General features: G+C 34.6%; 1 protein-coding gene across 2 annotated transcripts in view; it reads left to right on the top strand.

Moving 5' to 3' along the window:
- Positions 1-3,378, top strand: part of LOC107450834 (Neprilysin 3) — a 71,018-nt gene that overhangs the window by 28,158 nt on the left and 39,482 nt on the right. For both annotated transcript variants that reach the window (XM_043048292.2, XM_043048293.2), the window contains 3 exons: positions 782-1,097; positions 2,185-2,394; positions 3,074-3,201. In XM_043048292.2, the coding sequence (XP_042904226.1) occupies positions 782-1,097; positions 2,185-2,394; positions 3,074-3,201 (654 nt within the window). The remainder of the gene's footprint in view (positions 1-781; positions 1,098-2,184; positions 2,395-3,073; positions 3,202-3,378) is intronic.

Raw genomic sequence — 3,378 nt, forward strand, 5'->3', positions numbered from 1 at the left:
ATATAATTATACATACATATATATAATTAGACAAAATTATTAAACGCACAGTAGTTTTTTAAGAGTGGCATGTTTTGCGCGAATTTATGTGCAATACTTTTATATTTAAACATACATGTAAAGGAATTTTATTCAGGAGATTTTTTTATATACTTCCCATATGTTTAATATTTTTGTTAACATATTGGATTTCAAAAACGTGAAATTACAAATCGCGATATTGAATTTCAAGCACGCGAAAAAAATACTAATCGCAATATTGGATTTCTAGAACGGGCAGAAAATACAAAGATCTTTCTTTTCATTTTTTTTTTGTGTTCCTACTTTTTAATATATATATTTTAAATGTTTTTAATTTAACTATTTTTTTTCCTTCTCAATTTCAATAGTCTTTAATATTTTCCATGTTTTCTCTGAATTAATATATATATACATAGCCGCCCAGGTGACCGAGTGGTCAGCGTGTCTGACTGCGGAGCTGTTGGTCGCTGGTTCGAATCCTGCTCAGGGCACGGATGTTTCTTTCTCTCTCTGTGTTCTATGTCCTTTCCTCTTTGTGTGAATGTGACCCGCCCTATAAACATTTGCATTTTTGCATTTCTGTGGCCGATGGGACAAACCCAAAGTGCCCGCCATTAAAAAAAAATATATATATATAAATATATAGTATATATATATATGAGATACTTCCACGGTCATAATTGTTTTTACGTGATAAGACCCACAATAAAATATCTGATAAGAACAAAACTGTCTCTTTTTTTTTAAAATCCAAAAACAGATGCCCCGATATAAAAGAACTGAATTTGACGAAGAAGAAACAAGCAGCATGGCTAGTATGGCAGTGGACGCCCCCATGGTCATCAACTCTAATCCGGTCGGCAGCAGTGTCCAGGTTCGGTACTCCCCAGGCAGGAAGCGCAATTTGTGGGAGAGAGCCTCCCCTCTCGAGAAAGTCCTCATGATCAGCGTCCTCGTTCTGGTCCTCCTAGTCATCATCCTCTCATGCATTCTCGATTCTTATTCGGGACTTCCCACCGTCAAAGTGGTTCACATCTCTGCCGTCAATGGATCAACGGCAATCGTCAAATCAAACGGTGAGAATTTTATATATTATTATTATTTTTTTATATTTCTTTTGTATTATTTATTTATTTTTCATATTATTTATATTGTTTATTATTTTTAATATTATTTATTTCTCTTGTATTATTTGCAATTTATTTATTTATTATATTACTTATTTTTTTTAATTATTATTCTATTTTATTTTATTATTCTATTTTATTTATTTAAATTTTATATTTTATTTTATTTTATTATGTTTAAAATTATTTATTTCTTTTGCATTATTTGTTATTTCTTTATTTTTTTCTATTTTTTATATTATTATTATATTTTATTTTATTTATTTATATTTACTTTATGTTTTATTTGATAACCGTCGTTGAACAGCTGACCCGGATTTTGGGTTTTGTTCAGCTCGGTAGCATTGTAGTTTTGAACCCAATCCAGATGACGAGGGAACTCCTGGATCAAGTATTGGGCGAAAATTACTTTAGTGAAGGATTTTTTGATGGAAATAACCCTAATTTGCGTTACATGGAGATGAAAAACCGCAAAAACCTCCCACAGTTAGCTTGACGGCAAGGGGACTCTGACCTATGATCCGTCAACCACTGAGTATATTTTACGCCTGCACTGTTGAAAGCCGAATGCGGAATTCTTATCCACCAGCCATTGCGGGGATTTGAACCTAACCCCTGAGCCATCATGGCTCAAACGGTAAGATTGAAAGTATTTTCATCGGGTTATTTTTGTAAATGGATGGTGTTTTCCATATAACTGTAAACAAAAGCAATCTCGAGCTCTTGACCTGCTCTTCTTCCGGTTAAAAGGTATACAGCTGATTACTATCCCCTTGCCGTCAGGCTTAACATGGGAGGATTTTGTGGTTTTCCTCTCCATGTAATGCGAGCTAGTGAGTTCCATCAAAAAGTTATCCATGAAGGCAAATTTCTCCCAATACTTGATCCAGGTGTTCCCTTGTCTTCTGGATTGGTTCACAAAGACAAGGGTACGGAGTTGAACATGAGTAGTGGTAAAGCGTGTCGGTTAGAAAATTTAATAAAAAAAGATAGTGTATGAGCACACATATCTAATAATGAATTCATGCTGTTTCAGTCACTGGTTATTGCGTGACACCGGCTTGCGTGACTGTTGCTGCAGCCATCCTGAATGCCATGGACCAATCAGTGGATCCCTGCACTGACTTCTATCAGTACTCATGCGGGGGATGGATGAAATCGAATCCTCTGCCAGATGGAAAATCCATTTGGGGTACATTCGGAAAACTATGGCAGGAAAATCAGATCGTCATGAAAAACATTCTAGGTAAGTTTCTCTCTTTATTTGTGGGGCAAAACTATATAGTTTTCCCAAGTCAACATTTTTGATGGTTTTCCATGGATGGACCGACATAGTCTTGATGGCAACTATCAATAATTCCATCATGAACCATTATATTTCTGGATAGTAACCAACATAAGTAACCATCACCTCAATGTAGGAATTCGGACTGTTTAACGATGGTCCAACACAAGAATGGCAACTTGTTTTGATGGTTTGTTCTTGTTGAACCATCAGAAATTTCCATCATAGTTTGTTAAAAATCAAATGTTGGAACGATCATGAACAACCGTCATCCCAGAGTATTAATTCATGATGGTCCAACATAAGAAAAGGAATGGGTTTGATGGTATATTCCTGCTGAACCAACAATAATTATTATTAAACCATCAAGAAAAAGAATAGTTTGAACCATCATGGATCATCTAGCATTTTTTGTCCATGCGAGTCAAACTTCTCTTAATGGTTAACCATCATAGTGTATTAAAGTAGCATTTACCATCATGGAATGATCGAAGTTATTGCTAGCATATCGAACACTATGAACACAGAACGGAAAATGATGGATGATGTCGGACCATCATGAATAGCACTGAAACCATCAAGAATTTTGAGGCGTGTAGTTAGGAAAGTGTACAATTTAATGTTTTCTTTTTTCTCTCAGAAGATGATAGTTTCAATTTGAAGAGCGATGCTGAGAAGAAAGCTAGAATTTATTATACTTCATGCCTCGATAAGAATGAAACAGTTGACAAATTGGGGGCTCAACCCATGCTCGATCTCTTGAAAGAAGTGAGTTCTTCTTCTATGGTTTGCTTCTATAAATAATAATTCTTTTTTTTTGCCTACCTTTATATTCACTTTAGATATCTAATTTAAATCATTTTTGAATTGAATATCATTCATTTAATTCATTTAATTAAATGAATGATATTTTCAGTAATCGCAGCTCCCTTCGTCCCTGTTTAT

This window comes from Parasteatoda tepidariorum, chromosome 8 (assembly GCF_043381705.1).
Source record: "Parasteatoda tepidariorum isolate YZ-2023 chromosome 8, CAS_Ptep_4.0, whole genome shotgun sequence".
Classification (NCBI taxonomy): Eukaryota; Metazoa; Arthropoda; class Arachnida; order Araneae; family Theridiidae; genus Parasteatoda; species Parasteatoda tepidariorum.